The 15593-nt window shown below is 40.9% G+C and overlaps 1 protein-coding gene across 2 annotated transcripts in view; it reads right to left on the reverse strand.

Moving 5' to 3' along the window:
- Positions 1 to 10520: 10520 nt before the first annotated feature.
- The window catches only part of PRKCD (protein kinase C delta), a 76493-nt gene continuing 71420 nt past the window's right edge, over positions 10521 to 15593 (reverse strand). For both annotated transcript variants that reach the window (XM_073644353.1, XM_073644351.1), the window contains exon 18: positions 10521 to 11104. In XM_073644353.1, the coding sequence (XP_073500454.1) occupies positions 10946 to 11104 (159 nt within the window). In that variant the 3' untranslated portion in view covers positions 10521 to 10945. The remainder of the gene's footprint in view (positions 11105 to 15593) is intronic.

Below are 15593 nucleotides of genomic sequence, written 5' to 3' on the forward strand. Positions count from 1 at the left end.
TTTGACTAAATCGCTTTCACTGTTATGGAGCATTGATTGTGCGGTGACTTGTCAGACAAATTGGATATACAGGAAAGTTTTTAAAAGGGCTACCCAAAGAATATGCAGCCATTTTGATTAGAATACAGTGAGATCTGTGAGTTGGCTTTTGAGAGACTCGCGACATGGGGGCACAAACCCCGATTCCAGCAGTGTGTCACTTACTGGGCTGCTTGCTGCAGTTTTGATAAAATTAGTTTCCTGTGCTGCAGATCAAGCCGTTCTCTGAATGCTGAGCCCTGTATAACCCCGCCCACACCACTGATTGACAGCTTTGTACACTGTGCATAGGCACAAAGCTGCCATTCTCCCTATGCACAGTGTACAAAGCTGTCAATCAGCGGTGTGGGCGTGGTTATACAGGGCTCAGCATTCAGAGAACGGCTAGATCTGCTGTAGCAAAAACTGTGATTTAATCAAAACTGCAGCAAGCAGCCCAGTAGGTGACATATCACTGGAATCAGGGTCTCTCCCTCTCCCTGGTGGCAAAAAAAACCTGGTGACAGATATAATTTATATGGAATCTGTGTAAGTTTTTATATAAAGCCTATAACTATGTAGCATGCTCGTTGCTTCAGTTAAATTAGTATTTTTGGCAATAAATACCCCTTGTGTGTGTATACAATATATATGCGATAACCTACATAGAGCAGTGGCTGCTATTTGTCATCTTAACTGATTTTTACCCAGTGCCTCAGTGTCCCCCAGCCCTAAAAATGGCTGCCGAATTGATCTGTAAAAATATAGGAGCGCTGCAAGATGTTTTTTTACTGTGTAGAGCAGGGTTCCCCAACTCCAGTCCTCAAGGCCCACCAACAGGTCATGTTTTCAGGATTTCCTTAGTATTGCACAGGTGATAATTCCATCATCAGCACAGGCAATAGTTACATCACCTGTGCAATACTAAGGAAATCCTGAAAACATGACCTGTTGGTGGGCCTTGAGGACTGGAGTTGGGGAACCCTGGTGTAGAGCAATCAGTTATAATGTAATCTATCCATGTTTTAACTGTAAGGCCACGTTCACACGTCCAGTAAGCAGAAAAACAGAGTGGAATAAAAACAGATGTCTATTCATTGAAGTTTATGGATGAAGGAACCAATGTCAAAAAAAATAAATTGCAACTAGTTGATTGCTGCTGGATCTATTTAACACAGATTACTAGATGTTTGATTTCTGTGTAAAGAAGGTGTTAAGTTGGTAAAGGATCCTCTTGTCACTGTACAGAACTGTAAATCTCTGGGCCTGGCCCGCCTGCTCCTGTCCTGTAAATCTCTGGGCCTGACCCGCCGGCCCCTGTCCTGTAAATCTCTGGGCCTGGCCCGCCGGCTCCTGTCCTGTAAATCTCTGGGCCTGGCCCGCCGGCCCCTGTCCTGTAAATCTCTGGGCCTGGCCCGCCGGCCCCTGTCCTGTAAATCTCTGGGCCTGGCCCGCCGGCCCCTGTCCTGTAAATCTCTGGGCCTGGCCCGCCGGCCCCTGTCCTGTAAATCTCTGGGCCTGGCCCGCCGGCCCCTGTCCTGTAAATCTCTGGGCCTGGCCCGCCGGCTCCTGTCCTGTAAATCTCTGGGCCTGGCCCGCCGGCTCCTGTCCTGTAAATCTCTGGGCCTGGCCCGCCGGCCCCTGTCCTGTCTGTTCCTGCACTATCTGCTTTGTGTACATGTAATTACAATGCTGCTTAGAACTGTTAAATACAATCCATCTTCAACTGTGATGGCTCTGTGTGTTATTGGTGATCCAACATTACAGTAATGGTGTTGGGATAATATTAAAATGATGTTAAAGCTGAGTGCAGGGACAATAATCTTATAGAGCTTCATGAAGAATACACTTATTTAAAGGGTTTTCCCTATCACCTAGCCATAGGATAGATGATGCCTTTCTAATAAGTGGGGGTCTGAATGCAATTGCTCCTGAGCAGGGGCCCATACAGAGTCCTGTTTGAATCGAGAGCTGGCTGGACCTGCGCCTCACCGCTCTGTAGAGTACAGCTCAGCATGAACGGTGCGGTTCTGCACATGTGCAGTCTCTGCTCCATTCTTGCAAGCGCCACCATGTGATAAGATTTCATAGTCTCTTTCACAGTTGTGGATACTGTAATATTTGGCGCATATCTGACCTGTGTGGCCAAATCTAGATTCCCCTTTCACAATACTGGTGAGGTTCGTCTTTACTGTATGTGTCTTTAGTTTCTGCTTGCTGGGGATAGCTCCTGTATAATAACCCCTGCACCTGTCCCATAGCCATTTGAGTTCTGCAAGAAAGCTCATATTCTCATCAATAGGCACTCAGCTATAGTACAGTAGTGTTCAAAATAATAGCAGTGAGTTAAGCACAAAATCTTTATACTACTTTTATTTCCATGCATTGGGAACATTGCACACTGTTTTCTAATTCAAAACATGAAGAGAAATGTATATAAATTTTTAACTACTTTCCAAAAAATAACAAAAAATTTATATTGGGCTGTTCTTAAAAATAGCAGTGTCTGCAGTTGTCTTTACAAACTCACAATATGTACTCTTTTTTGGGGGGAATTTAGCATTCCTGTGAATCACTAACCTAATGTTTAGTTGTATACCAACAGTTTTTTTTTTTTTAGAACTGCTTCACATCTATGTTGCATAGAGTCAACCAACTTCTGGCACCTGTCACCTGTTATTCCAGCCCAGGATGCTTTGACTACATCCCACAATTTTTTGCCATTTATTGGCTTTTCCTCAGAAACAGCATTTTTGATGTCACCCCACAAGTGTTCTATCGGATTAAGGTCCGGGGATTGGGCTGGCCACTCCATAACCTCAATTTTGTTTGACTGGAATCAAGATTTTGCACGTTTACTGGTGTGTTTAGGGTCGTTGTCTTGTTGAAACACCCATTTCAAGGGCATATCCTCTTCAACATAAGGCAACATGACTTCTTTAAGTATTTTCATATATGCAAACTGGTCCATGATCCCTGGTATGCGGTAAATAGGTCCTGCACCACAGTAAGAGAAACATTCCCATATGATGCTTGCACCACCATGCTTCACTGTCTTCAGCGTGTACTGTGGCTTGAATGCCTCATCTCACCTGACAAACTGTCTGAGGCCTTTGGACCCAAAAATAACAATTTTACTTTCATCAGTCCACAAAATGTTACACCAACTGGCCTAAAGAGAAATTGAGAATGTTGGCAAATTGTATCCGCATCAGTATATGTTTCTTTTTTAACAGTGGGACATTGCAGGGACTTCTTGCTAAGAGATTAGCTTCACACGGGTGTCTTCTAACTGTCACAGTACTCACAGGTAACTTGTGACTGTCTTTTATCAACCTGGATCTGGTCATTGGCTGAGCCTATGCCATTCTGGTTATTCTTCAATCCATTTGAATGGTAGTCTTCTGTATTCTTCCATGTCTCTCTGGATTTGTTCTCCATTTTAAAGCATTGGAGATGATTTTAGCTGAACAGCCTATCATTGTCTACACTTCTTTACAAGTTTTACCCTCTCCAACTTTTTAATCAAAGTACGCTGTTCTTCTGAACAATGTCTCGAACGACCCATATTTCTCAGACTTTCAAGGAGAAATGCATGTACAACATGTGCTGGCTTCACCCTTAAATAAGGGCCACCTGATTCACACCTGTTTCTTCACAGAATGATTGACCTCACTAATTGAACTCCACACTGCTATTATTTTGAACACCCCCGTACAATTAATTATTCAAATACACAGACTCAAAGACCTGCAGATCATGAATGCGGAGTCTGTTGGTTTTCTTAGAATCTACTGCACCAACTGGTAAATTGTTTGACATGTGGTAATATAATTTATACCAAAAACAGTTATTAATCTGGTTAGTCATATTGGACTATTATTTTGAACACTACTATACGGTGCAGTGGCCACTAAACTGCTATTGTTCTCCATCCACCTTTTATTTTCAAGTGCTGATCATGGTATAATCTGGAAAGGAAATCCCATCTGCCTGCGCAAGTTTTAGAATTGGAAGGTAGTAAAGAAAAGCTGGGACTTTGCAAACAGTAAATCCAAATGTTCACTATACATTTAACCAGCAGTGGGAGATCTATCCTAAGGATTAATTAATAAAAAGTAGAGAGAGATTCCTTTTCAGTGGACCCTTCGTTGACTTACTGTATGAGGAGGGAGGCACGCCGTACTCGGTAATATATAGTTGATGCAATAATTTAGGAAGAAAATCTGTAGAAATTCTGCAATCCTATGAGTTCTGTGCACAGAACGACGACCACTTTATAATATATGAAGCGAATTTTCAAACCTTCTAAATGAGAGCAGTATTTAATATAACTTATCACAAAAAAAGACCATTGCATAAAAAGCATAGAAACCAAAACATGATGTCTATTGTATAGGTATGACTTATTTACAAATATGGTAATACGTTTGCATATCAAACCAACCCATTGAATATGTACCAATTCTTCTGAAACTCCCAGAAGGCTCTAGGAAAAAGAAGAGACCGCATGGGCTCCTGGAAGAGCGGCATGTCCCAAAGTTTTCTTGTGCATATGTTGCGGCTTTTAAAGCGAAATCCCTGGCATCTTATTACAGATTGACAGAGCGCAACTGTAGGAAAAACATTGACAAAAAAAAGAAAAACCTCCCGTAAGGCCATCAGTGATGGAGTACGATCAAATCACAAGTATCTGCATCAGGACAAATTTAATGCACGTTGAATTTACTTGAACCATCCTCATCTAGGGATAGCCCATGTGGAACCATAATTGTACATGGATGCAGTTCTGCTACACAGTTCACTAATGCAATGTGTGATTACTAATCAGTGTATAGTGTGGTCTGGTCTGCTGCAGGTTTAGGATTACAAGAAATCCATCAGATAACAAAAATTTGTGGCCTGAAGTTTTGAGACTGAAGCAGCAAACTGAAAAATAAAATTTGTGATATTAATTGCAACTATGAAAACTGATCACTTTTCAGAATAATGTACAGTTAATGCAAAGTCATTCCTTGGCATGGAAATTAGCCATCACAAAAACCCAATTTCCACTGAATTTCAGCCCCATCACAAAACGACCTGCTAAATCATTTCCGTGATCTCACTAGCTCAGGAGAAAGTGTTATCGAGGACAAGGCAGCTGATCTTCTGTTATGCTAATTGAATTATAAAAGAGTAGACTGGTTGCTCAAAGTCGGCCATACACATTAGATGGCTGTCGGCCGAACAATGCTTCAACTGACCGCCATCTCAGCCGACTCTCCCATACACAGAGAACATCTTTCAACTGAGTGCTCCTATGAGAAAGCTGCCGAATGACAGCAGGCGGCTCAGAGAGAGCAATGTGACAGTCAGTTCGAAAGCGTACATTTCCGATCACTCTCAACGATAATGTCAGGTTCAGTTGACATTAATTTAATGTGTTTGGGGGTCTGTAGGCTACGTTCCCACAATGAGAATTTGGAGTTTTTGAGGTTGCAGATATTCTGCACCCATTAGTTTACTTGCGTTTTTTAATTTACTTAAAAGGGTTATACAGGAAAGGAAATTGCTGCTTATAAGGGAAGAGTCAGACGGCCATGTTTCTATGCAGCTGTCACACTGAGTCAGGAAAGCCGCCGTCCAGTCCGAGATTGCGTTACAATCCCCGTCCAAGTTATATGGCCGTGTGACTCTTCCCAAAGATTGCTTCTAAATCAACCACTAATTTTATCATCAAGAACTTCAAAGAAAGAGGGTCAATGACGACCCAAGAGATCAATCTGCACATGTGCCGCTTCCGGCGGCCATTTTCTTGAAGCCCACTGCTGGGAAATCAATGGACAGTGTGCTCCTGCCTTGGACATTTTCTTGAAGCCCAGGGCCAGCAGCCTAGCACCGCTGGGACAACCCCTCTTCCCAGCCCGAGGCCAGCAGCATTGACCTACTCCTGCTGCCACCAGCCTCCTGCAGCAGCGACCCTGCCTCCTGTGACCCCGCTCCACTGCCATCCCTGGTAAGCTACCATAAATTTGGACTAGAAGACGGATTCCAATTTTATTTAAAAAAAAAAAACTTTTTCTTATTTACTTCCCGAAAATTTGGGGTGCCTTTTATGGTCCGGTGCATTTTATAATCTGAAAAATACGGTAGTTATTAGCTCTGAAGTCCTCTTCTGACTGGCCCTAGATTTGGACTTTGATTTAAATTCTTAAGTTCCTAAAATTCGCAGGTCCCCATGAATTCAAACACTTGGTGATTCGATTTATGAGGATCACAAAATGTAAAAATAAAATGCCCGGCGCCATGTCATACACTACTGAAGTCTCAGAGAGTGGACCAATGACGCTTTGGCAGTTTGACCGAACTTTAGTCCAAAGTTTGGTTCAGTCTGTCTCTGAACACGTCCAGGAAAAGTTTGTATTCTGAGTTCAGCACCGGACACCTACGAACCCCGAAGTTTTAATTTCGAGTTCGCGCATCTCTACTCAGAATGTCTCTCTCTTTTGGCTGGGTATACTAAATGAGATGGGCTTCAAGCAAATTCAGTGCAAATCAAATTTTTACGACAATTTCACCCAACCTCGCAAATTCAGATTTCAAATGATCATCTCCATTTTGGACATCTGGAAGAATGATTGTCCGGAGAAGAAAAGGTGAGCTCTACCATGAGTCAGTCCTGTGTCATTCCAACAGTAAAGCATCCTGTGACCACTCATGTGTGGGGCTTTTCATCCATGGAGGGGGCTCACTCACAATTTTATCTTTGAACACTGCCCGGAATAAAGAATTGGATCTAAACAGCTTCCAAGTGCAACTTCTCCCAACCATCCAGAAGCAATATGTAGATGAACAATGCTTTTTCCAGCATGATGGAGACCACGTCACAAGGCAAAAGGGAGCACCAAGTGGCTCGGTGAACAAAACATTAAACTTCCCAAATCTTAATCTCATTGAGAACCTGTGGTCAATCGGCAAAAACCGTGTGGACAAACAAAAACACAGAAATTGTGATAACCCATTCTTGTCTAGGCAGTGCTTGGAGTTTGTCATCAGTCAGGATTTGGCCCAGAAACTGATATCCAGCTGCCAAGGCAAAAGTATAGAAAAATAAAGGGTGAACATTGGAAATATTGAGTCTTTACAAAAATGTAATGGATTTGTCAAAAATGTAAAAAAAAAATTATGAAATGCTGATAATTGTACTTCAGTGACTATTGAAGCATCGGAGTACAAGATCTAAAAACACTGAAGCAGCAAACTGGGTGAAACCCAAAATTTGTTTGTCTGAAAACTTTTGGCCACAAGCTATCACACAATTCTAGTACTAGTATCCTTATATGGGGAAAGCAGCACCTGACTGTGGTTCCACAAGGAACATTGCACAAAAATGTCGAGCAAGTCCAGACTAAAATGGGCTTTAAAGCGAGTCAGTCAGCCCCAAAATACATTTAAATGCCATATACAGTGTTGTAGGGGACTTAGCCTAACTAAGAACAATACTAACACTGCACCTATGACTAGTACAGCACCTGAGAAAATAACTTAATTCATATGCAAACGAGGAGGCTTCAATGCACCCTTGGTGTGGCCAAGAGTTGGGTGCACCATTACGCCTCCTTATTTGCATAATGGGGCCCTTCTCCCGCTTCTGATCGACAGTGCTCACTTCCCAGAGCGAACCATGTCTGAATACTACCAGCCGTACAAGTTCGCCTCCTTTCTTCTGAAGTCGCTCGCTGCACTTCTGGATGTATTAATGTAACGAGCAGCGTTAGAAGGAGACAGGGAGGACAACACGCCACAGCCACAGCGTACTCATACGGCCACGCACACACCAGCAGCATTCAGACAGTGATCACTCTGGGAAGCAAGCACTTTTCTCAGAAGCAGAGGAAGAGCTCAATATGCAAATGAGAAGACAAAACAGTGCACCAAACTCATGGCCACACCAAGGGTGCACTGAAGCCTCCTCATTTACATATGAATTAAAAGTTATTTTCCCAGGTACTATACCAGTAACAGGTACAGTGCTAGCATAAGTTGTCAAAAGGGCTAAGTCCCCTACAACACTTTGTATTTTGGGGGTGACCGACTCCCTTTACCCCCGAGGGTGGTTTGCACGTTAATGACCAGGCCAATTTTTACAATTCTGACCACTGTCACTTTATGAGGTAATTACTCTGGAACGCTTCAATGGATCCCCCTGATTCTGAGAATGCTTTTTTGTGACATATTGTACTTCATGATTGTGGTAAAATTTCTTCGATATGACTTGTGTTTGTGAAAAAAAAGGAAACTTGGCAAATTTTGAAAATTTTGCAATTTTCAAAAATTTGAATTTTTATGCCCTTAAATCAGAGCGATATGTCACACAAAATAGTTAATAAATAACATTTACCACATGTCTACTTTACATCAGCACAATTTTGGAACCCAAATTTTTTTTTGTTAGGAAGCTATAAGGGTTTAAGTTGACAAGCGATTTCTAAATTTTCCAACAAAATTTACAAAACCATTTTTTTTTTTTAGGGACATCACCACATTTGAAGTGACTTTGAGGGGCCTATATGACAGAAAATACCCAAAAGTGACACCATTCTAAAAACTGCACCCCTCAAGGTGCTCAAAACCACATTCAAGAAGTTTATTAACCCTTCAGGTGCTTCACAGGAATTTTTGGAATGTGGAAGAAAAAAATGAACATTTATCTTTTTTCACAAAAATGTTAATTTAGACGCCAATTTTTTTATTTTTACAAGGGTAACAGGAAAAAATGGACCCCAAAATTTGTTGTGCAATTTCTCCTGAGCATGCCAATACCCCATATGTGAGGGCAAAACACTGTTTGGGCGCAAGGCAGGACTCGGAAGGGAAGGAGCGCCATTTGACTTTTTGAATGTAAAGTTTGCTTGAATAATTAGCAGGTGTCATGTTGCGTTTGGAGAGCCCCTGATGTGCCTAAACAGTGGAAACCCCCACAAGTGACACCATTTTGGAAACTAGACCCCTCACGGATTTTATCAAGGGGTATAGTGAACATTTTGAACCCAGAGGTACGACACAGAATTTGATAACATTAGGTCATCATATTGAATAAGTTGTCATTACTCTTGAGCGCAAGTGCTCGCTACTTGAGTTTGCATCGGGTACTCAGGTATGCACCATGTATCACGGGTGCTCGAGTGACATGTTAGAGTCCCCAAGTTTCATGGTTATTAGACACCCCAAAAAAAAAACAATATGCAGGGATCGCTCGTGCATGGCAGGCAATCCCCGCAAAGTTTTTTTTGGCTGTATAACAGCTGCAAAACATATGGGGCGGAGACTTGAGCATGTCACACCAGCACCCGCGATACTCGGTGCACACTGAGCACCCGATGCAAACTCAAGTAGCGAGCACTTGCGCTCACTAGTCGCCATATCGTCGTCATTTTTTTTCTTTACTTTTGAAAAAATCCCAACCCCAATCCTAACCCTAGCACAACGCTAACCCTGGAGTTTATTTTTTACGCCGTTCCTCGTGTGGTATAAGTGATTAGATGACTTTATTCTTCGGGTCGGTGTGATTACAGAGATACCAGATTCATATCGGGTTTTTATGATTACAGCTGTCACACACTAAAGACGCTTTTTTTTTTTTTTTTTTGCAAAGACTAGTTTTTGCATCGCCATATTTTGAGAGCCATGTGACGGCTTGTTTTTTGCGGGACAAGTTGACGTTTTTATTGGTACCATTTTTGGGCACTTAACATTTTTTGGATCGCTTTCTATTCCGATTTTTGGGAGGGAGAATAAACAAAAAACAAAATTCCGGAAATGTTTTTTTTTTTTTTTTTTTTTATACCATTCCGCTTGTGGTAAAATTGATAAGGCAGCTTTATTCTTCGGGTCAGTACGTTTACAGATACAGTGGTACACATTTATATTTTTTTTTTATGTTTTGGCACTTTTACACAATAAAAAACTATTTTATAGAAAAAATATTTTTTTGTATCGCTTTATACTGAGAGCTATAACTTTTTTATTTTTCGGCTGATGGAGCTGTATGGCGGCTTGTTTTTTGCGGGAAGTATCTTCCTGGTGACACGGATGTTGTCATGATGACATCGGATCGTCATGGCAACATCCGGGAGCCGTGGCAGACAGCGTTGGATGCCGGCAGGAGAAGTGAGTATACCGATCACCTCCCCTTGCCCCTGCAATGCTGCGATTGACTTTGATCGCAGCATTGAGGGGGTTAATGTGCAGGGAGCGGTGCAGGACCGCTCCCTGCACACAGTACCGGGCGTCAGGTGTGACTATCAGCTGACACCCGGCGGCGATCACCCCGCACCGCTTGTGTGCGGGCGCCGTCGCTATATGACCTAATAGTACGTCATTGGTCCAATCGGCCCAGGTCACCATGACGTACTATTAGGTCACACGTCAGAAAGGAGTTAAAAGGCTTTTTTCATATATAACCTTTTTTGATGAACAACCTGTGACTTGATAACAAGATGACGTAAAACCATGACCACTTAGGTTGGTAAAGTGGATAACCATTTATTTTTTTTGAATAAAGCTGGAGTGGACTGTAAAAAATATTTTAATCCAAGTCACTTCATTGTCCTAACCCTTCTGCCCATCTACGTTTACTCCCGTAGCAGTATATACAGCGAGATTCATATATATATATCCAATATTTATATTTTTTGAACATACAAACTACATTCAAGTACAGTACCCAGATGGCATGAAATATTTACGCGTCTAATAAACCATATTTGCAGCTGGAGTGATCTGTATATTAGGAAAAATAATATTATAAAGGAGCTCGGCGATGGTCGGTCTATTCCGCGGTCCAGTGATCATTCACACTGATGCGACTCTGGATGTTGTTCCCTTTAGTGTAAAATCTATGACTACAGTTCAGAGGTAAAAAAAAAGGAATGAAGAGCTAATGTCATTTGTCAAGCATTCGGTCCATTTTGGGGTTGATAAAAGAGAATCCATGGAATGCTGTTTGATCCATTGAATCAATAAGATTTTTATCACTGTAGGACAGTCGAGGTTTCTCACTAAGGAACTCCCGGTCAAAGTTGCTGTGGTCATTTGGAGATTTCTACAAAAAGAAGAAAGAAAAAAAATGTTTAAAATCAAAGGAAAAATTCACAGAAATTAAGCAATGCATAATTTATATTTTAAGGCTAAGTTCAGACAAGTGTATTTTAGGTCCATTTGCTGTCCATGAGCGCAGTGGACGGTGCACGGACCAATGTGAGCCTATGTTTTTTGCACAAATGCTCAAGTCAGGGCCCCCTAGCAAACTTTTGAATGTCTTTGTATTGACAGGAGAGAGTAGGTGAGAGTGATAAGTTTCTATTGGACTGTGTAGTGGATGGGCAACTAGTGCAATGACTGGCACAGGGTAGAGGCATCAGTGTAGCAGTTGGAGAGGAATATGATCCTGGCTGCTGCATTCAGGACAGATTGGAAAGGGGAGAGTTTAGTAAGGGAGAGACAGATTAGTAGAGAGTTGCAATAGTCCAGACGAGAATGAATAAGAGCTGCAGTTAAAGTTTTTGCAGAGTCAAAGGTAAGAAAAGGTCAAATTCTAGAGATGTTTTTGAGGTGTAGAAGACCTGAGCGGGTGAGTGATATGGTTTAACAACACATTTCAATGCAGGATTTGAATCTTCTTCAGGTTTTATACAATAGACACACACTCACACAAACACTATGTAAATATAAAACACAACACATATACATATACATACATACATACATACATACATACATTATATATATATATATATATATATATATATATATATATATATATATGCACACATACATACAGGTGCATTTCACTAAATTAGAATATCATCAAAAAGTTAATTTATTTCAGTTCTTCAATACAAAAAGTGAAACTCATATTATATAGAGTCATTACAAACAGAGTGATCTATTTTAAGTGTTTATTTCTGTTAATGTTGATGATTATGGCTTACAGCCAATGAAAACACAAAAGTCATTATCTCAGTAAATTAAAATAATTAACAAAAAACACCTGCAAAGGCTTCCTAAGTGTTTAAAAAGATCCCTTAGTCTGTTTCAGTAGGCTCCACAATCATGGGGAAGAACTGCTGACTTGACAGATGTCCAGAAGGCAGTCATTGACACTAAGTAAATGAAAGTAAATTTTGCATTTCATTTGGAAATCAAGGTCCCAGAGTCTGGAGGAAGAGTGGAGAGGCCACAATCCAAGCTGCCGGAGGTCTAGTGTGAAGTTTCCACAATCAGTGATGGTTTGGGGAGCCATGTCATGTGCTGGTGTAAGTCCACTGTGTTTTATCAAGACCAAAGTCAGCGCAGCCGTCTACCAGGAAATTTTAGAGCTCTTCATGCTTCCCTCTGCCGACAAGCTTTTTGGAGATGGAAATGTCATTCTCCAACAGGACTTGGCACCTGTCCACACTGCCAAAAGTACCAATACCTGGTTTACAAACAACAGTGTCACTGTGCTTGATTGGCCAGCAAACTCGCCTGACCTTAACCCCATAGATAATCTATGGGGTATTGTCAAGAGAAAGATGAGAGACACCAGACCCAACAATGCAGACGAGCTGAAGGCTGCTATCAAAGCAACCTGGGCTTCCATAACACCTCAGCAGTGCCACAGGCTGATCGCCTCCATGCCACGCCGCATTGATGCAGTAATTGATGCAAAAGGAGCCCCGACCAAGTATTGAGGGCATTTACTGACCATACATTTCAGTAGGACAACATTTCAGATTTTAAAAACATTTTTCAAGCTGTTGTTATAAAGTATTCTAATTTACTGAGATAATGGCTTTTGTGTTTTTCATTGGCTGTAAGCCATAATCATCAACATTAACAGAAATAAACACTTGAAATAGATCACTGTTTGTAATGACTCTATATAATATACGAGTTTCACTTTTTGTATTGAAGAATTGAAATAAATTAACTTTTTGATGATATTCTAATTTAGTGAGATGCACCTGTATTTGGTATTTGGGTTTGTGCAATATGGGAGTACTCAGGTTCACATACCTATTGGTTTGCATATTTATGTGGTCCTAGATTATACCCATTTAGCACTTGCTATATCTAAAAAAAAAAGTCACTAAAATATTACTTTACGTTTCTATACAGACCCATCTGTGCGACTGATTAACTATTGCACATAGCACTTCGGTAGGGACAAAGTTTTTGATATATAAATTAATTCCTCAAGATGACTTGATAACAGTCTTCAGTGACCTATTTATTTATAGTGATTATGCATATACAACTCTGGCAAAAATTAAGACCACTGCAAAATTTTCATTTTCTCCCTCATAGGTATATTTTTGAGTAAAATGTACATTGTTGTTTTATTCCATAAACTACTGACAACATGTCTCCGAAATTCAAAGCTAAAAATTTTGGATTTATTTGCAGCAAATGAGAAATCGTCAAAATAATAAAAAAGAAGCCGTGCTTTCAGACCTCAAATAATGCAAAGAAAACAAGTTCTTATTCATTTAGAAACAACAATACTCCTGTTTTACCTCAGGAAGAGTTCAGAAATCAGTATTTGGTGGAATAACCATGATTTTTAATCCCAGCTTTCATGCGTCTTGGCATGCTTTCCACCAGTCTTTCACGCTGCTTTTGGGTGACCTTATGCCACTCCGGCACAAAAATGTAAGCAGTTCTTCTTTGTTTGATGGCTTGTGACTATCCATCTTCCTCTTGATTACATTCCAGAGGTTTTCAATGGAGTTCAGGTCTGGAGACTGGGCTGGCCATGACAGGGTCTTGATGTGGTGCTCCTTCATCCACACATTGATTGACCTAGCTGTGTGGCATGGGGCATTGTCCTGCTTGAAAAAACAGTCTTCAGAGTTGGGGAACATTGCCTGAACAGAAGGAAGCAAGTGGTTTTCAAGGATAACCTTGTATGCGGCTTGATTCATACGTCCTTCGCAAAGATTAACCTGCCCAATTCCAGCCTTGCTGAAGCATCCCCAGATCATCAGCGATCCTCCACCTAATTTCACAGTGGGTGCAAGACACTGTGGCTTGTATGCCTCTCCAGGTCTCCGTCTAACCATTAGACGACCAGGTGTTGGGCAAAGCTGAAAATTAGACTCATCAGAGAAGATTAACTTACTCCAGTCCTCTATGGTCCAATCCTTATGGTCTTTGGCAAACTTCAGCCTGGCTCTCCTTTGCTTCTCATTGATGAAAGGCTTTTTTCTAGCTTTACATTACTTGAGGCCTGCCTCTAGGAGCCTGTTATGAACTGTTCTTGCCGTGCACTTCACCCCAGCTGCCATTTGCCATTCCTTTTGTAGGTTACTTGATGTCATCCTGTGGTTGCAGAGTGACATTTGAATAAGATGACGGTCATCCCGGTCAGTGTAGAGTCGCTTTCGCCCTCTGCCGGTCTGTAGCTTTGTTGTCCCCAATGTCTGCTGCTTGACCTTGTTGTAATGGACTGCCGTCGTCGAAATTTTAAGGATGGAGGCAACATGACGCTCACTGTATCCCTCTGCTAGTAAAGCCAGAATTGAGCCCTTCTTTTCCTCAATCAAGACTTTTCAACTCCTTTGACATGGTTAAAAGTTACTTTTTCATTCAAATTAGTTTTGTGCTATTCCTAGAACTTGTTTTGCCATCCCGCTTGTCCCATTGCAAGAGGATTGTGAAGACCACAGCAGTGTTTTTTAATACCTTCCCTCGTTACATAAGATTTGGTTCAGGTGATCACCTAATCAGAAGCACATTAAGTAGAATGAGGTGGACGGTGGTTGGAATTCAACTGACACTGGAATGGAATGGCTGTCAGACATGTAGAGATGGGGATTGTTAGAAAACTGTGCAGTGGTCTCTTCATTTTTGCCAGAGCTGTATTCTTTCCTGCTATTACATATATACATTTATTCATCTTTGATCTTTACATGATTTTTCTGAACAATTGACCTAATATTTGGTGTATATTATAACATCATGGTGCACATCCATTCCCCTCCCCCATTAGTTATTTTATCTTTCGCATTTTAGCCATTCATTTCCCTCATTTTCCTCTTTTCCCCATTTTTTAACAATATTGTGTGTTGTATTCTTTATTTGTAATAAAGTTTGAATTTTTCAGCCTAATTTTGAATATTTTGTATAGGTGCTTACATGTGTCGTTTGTCTACAGTACATGTTTAATAAAGTTAGTTTTATTCATCAAAAACACAGGGTTGCGTTTTTGCTTTCACTTTCACATTGCTTTATATGGTGAAAAAACACTGCAAAAACGCTGAAAGAAGTGACGCACTGCAGATTTAAAAAAAGCAGCAGTTTTCCAATTCAATCAGGGGGAAAAAAAGTGTGCATGAGCTCTGAAATCTCATAGCTTTTGCTGGTACTGTAAAAAGCAGCTTTTAATTTGCATTAAAGAAAAAGCAGCAAAAAAGCAACGTGTGAACATAGCCTAAATAAAATTGTATGAGACATGCCCACTTTTTGTATTGAAGAACTGAAATAAATTAACTTTTTGATGATATTTTACATTTAGTGAGATGCACCTGTATATCCAATATTAGCTGATA

The sequence above is a fragment of the Phyllobates terribilis genome, unplaced genomic scaffold (assembly GCF_046119375.1).
Source record: "Phyllobates terribilis strain yellow unplaced genomic scaffold, ASM4611937v1 Scaffold_8__6_contigs__length_399053987, whole genome shotgun sequence".
Lineage (NCBI taxonomy): Eukaryota > Metazoa > Chordata > Amphibia > Anura > Dendrobatidae > Phyllobates > Phyllobates terribilis.